General features: G+C 55.3%; 1 protein-coding gene across 1 annotated transcript; it reads right to left on the bottom strand.

The window, feature by feature from the left end:
* Positions 1 to 285: 285 nt before the first annotated feature.
* On the bottom strand, positions 286 to 2558 carry TENT5A (terminal nucleotidyltransferase 5A; the record flags this gene model as incomplete). The annotated part of the gene is made up of 2 exons (XM_080616118.1): positions 2109 to 2558; positions 286 to 1065 (listed from the first exon to the last, which is right to left on the bottom strand). The coding sequence occupies exons 1-2, from the start codon at positions 2541 to 2543 to the stop codon at positions 286 to 288; spliced, it is 1215 nt and encodes a 404-aa protein (XP_080472244.1). The 5' UTR covers positions 2544 to 2558.
* Between the last annotated feature and the right edge of the window lie 487 nt (positions 2559 to 3045).

Raw genomic sequence — 3045 nt, 5'->3', positions numbered from 1 at the left:
ATATTGCCAACCCATATTGTCATCAAGCATTCCTCCCTCACATATTTCAGGGGAAGCTGGTTGCTTTTAATGACAGGCCTCTTGTGCTCTGGGGTAGGATCCAATTATTCTGGGGTTCTTTCTCAATCATGCTCCCGTTATTTATTAGAAGAACCACAAGCTTTTCCCAAGCTTGAAAACTAGAGCAGATCATGATTGCACAAAACACCCCATTTCAAAGGGACGCACCGCCCCTTCCTAGGTCTTAGAAAATGTTCTCCCCACTGGGTCTACTAATTTCAGTCCTTAATTACAGGGCAGCCAAGTAGAGTATGTGTGCTGCTGGCAAGGGAACACCGTCTGAACCTGGGCAATATAGTAATTGCTGAAGTTGGCATCTGCTACGTATGGGGCTGGCTGGTAATAGCAGGTGACATTGGCCACATTGGGGATGATATTTTGCTCGGCTAGGACCCGGATGGCCAGCATGGTGATTAGATTCAGAGTCTGTCTCCTCTCATGTCCCATCAGGCACACTGTGCTCTCATTCACCACACCGTGAAGGGTCATGAGATAGTCATACTTGCGGTCCTCTAATCCCACAAAGTGGTTCTGCAAGTAGGACTCCAGCTTTCTCTGCTGTTCTCCAATGTCTGAGAAGTCAATGAAAAACCTTGAACACATGTATCTCTGCAAGGACTTAATCTCGGACTCAGAGGCAGCCCTAAAGCCCCTTACCAAAAGGTTGCAGTACTTCAGAAGACCACCTCCTCGGATTTCTTCTGGGTTTCTGGTGGCAATTATCTTGTTACAGAGGTGATCAAAGGCTTCCTGGAAACACCCATAGACGCTCTCACCAATGATAGTCGGGTGAAATGTTTCAGTCATCGGATTCTCTGAGCACTCATAAAAAAGCAGCAGGGAGTCCAGCTTGATTTGAAAGGAATCGACACTGAATTCAAACTGCCGCCTCAGAGAGTCCACAAATTTCAGCTCCACATTTTTGCCGCTGTTGTTGGACAGGGAGATGAGACTCCATCGGTCTGAATCATTGCATACTTTTACCATTTTCTGCACATAAGCCTCCTATAATTGGAAAGACAAAATGAGAAAATGAAGACACAGACGCAAGAAGTTTCCTGTTCAATGCATTTGTTTGCATTTCCTAGCTCTCCCCCACCCCCCCCAGCCCTCTCCCCAGCCCTTGCATTTCATAAAGGATTTCACGGAGCGTGCAGATACAAACCAGAAGAGAAATGCTTAATGTGAGAGCCTGGAGCGCTATCATTGCAAGGGAATGGCAGGGGAGAGTGCTCTGCCAGGACTGTGCAGTGCTAGGGAAGCATAAGCCAACACTGCTTCTTTCAATCACTTCTAAATACATCTACACATGAAGCCCATGGCACGCATGCCAACTGTGCATGCACCCCCCCACAAAGGTCACTGCTACAATCAACTAAGAAATCTTTTTTATCGCTTTCCACTTCTTTCTCCCCTCCCCACAAAAAAACCTAGCAAGTGTTCACTCCCTTCAATCCTGCCCTTTCAGTGCAGGCTCCACAAATCTGCCCCCCCCGAAAAAATATTCCAAAAATCCCGCTAAAAAATCTTAAAAGGCATTCAGCCTAATTAACTCATGCCAACTATCACCGAGAGAAAGGAAAACGCATCTCCTCTGGCGCATTATGCACATGAGAAAGCGTGCCTTGCAGATGCGGTTTCCTTCTCGCAGACATTAAAGCCACCCAAGTTCCCCCCAGAGCCACACCGGGAAGCGTGTCTGGCAAACCAAGCTGCCGCAGAGCCGAGCTGGGAGATCTGCAGTGCCTTGCACAGGTAAGTCAATGCTCCCAGCGAGTCAATGCTCCCAGCAAGTCAAACGAGAGAGAGCGAGGAAAGACTAATTAATCCAGAGGAGTCCCCAGCAAGGGCGCTTTACTGCAAACTCCTCCTCGGTTTTAAGTGTGGGGTGCAAAAATCACTCACGGTCCCCGGTGGGTGTCGGGGTGTGGTGGGAGCTGCGCCCCTCACTGCAGCCCTCCATCCCCGGAGGGGACGGTGCCCGCTGCCCGCAGGCAGGCGCTTGCACCTGCCTGCTCTGGGCGCCTGGGCACACAGGACAGGTTTACCTTGAGGGTGAGCGGCGTGATCTTCTCCTTGTTCACCCCCTCGGGTAAGAAATCCAAGAGGCAGTCCAAGACCACGTCTTTCACAGTCTGAAACTCGGCTTCCCCTTTGAGATCGGCGCAGAAGATGAGGTCCAAGTCCTTGTAGCCCAGGCCGCTGTCCTGGTGGAGGACATGGCTGGCGGCCGAGCCGTTAAGCCGCACGTCCCGCAGGCCGATGCCCTTCTCCTCTAGCCGGCTCCGCACCACCTTGACGATCTGGCGGGGCTGCATGGCCAGCGTGGGGAAGTTGCCGCGGCCGTGGATGGGGATGGTCTCGCTGAGGATGCGGTCCAGCCGCTGCACTTGCTCCCAGCTCAGCACGTTGCATTGCGCGCTCTCGCAGCCGCCCGCGTAACTCCCGCTGGGGCTGCCGCCGGCCTTCTCATCGTCTGCCATGGTGCGCGGCCGCCGCCTCCCTTGGCTGGATGGCACCGTTCCGGCTCCTCACCGCTCCCCCGGGGTACTTTCCCTCCGCGCCTGGCAAAAGAGGACGGAAAGCGAGCGATCAGCCGCGGCGCGCACCCGGCGCCGGAGCTCCGCTCCCCGGCAGCCGCCCCGCTCCGCAGGACGGCGGCAAAGAGGGGGGCACGCACCTAATGAAGGAGTTAAAGAATAAAAAGTCGGGGGCCAGGAAAAAGCCGCCGGAGCCAGGCGGTGCTGCGGGGCAGGGGAAGGCGCCAGACCTGCAGAGCCACCGCTCTCCGCGCCCCGCCGGGGCTGAGGGCGCCTCGCCGGGGCTGAGGCCGCCCCGCGCCGCTCGCTGCCGCCGCCGGCTACCGCCGTCTCCGGAGCTTTCCTGGTTGTGCCCGGGAAAGGTCCCCAGTAGTTTTTATACGGGGTTTCTCCGCTCTTCCGGGGCTCCGAGTCACGGCGCCCGCGTCCCGCCCCCTCCATCTGC

This window comes from Psittacula echo, assembly GCF_963264785.1.
Source record: "Psittacula echo genome assembly, chromosome: 4".
Taxonomy (NCBI): Eukaryota; Metazoa; Chordata; class Aves; order Psittaciformes; family Psittacidae; genus Psittacula; species Psittacula echo.
This window is presented reverse-complemented; position numbering and strand designations above follow the sequence as displayed.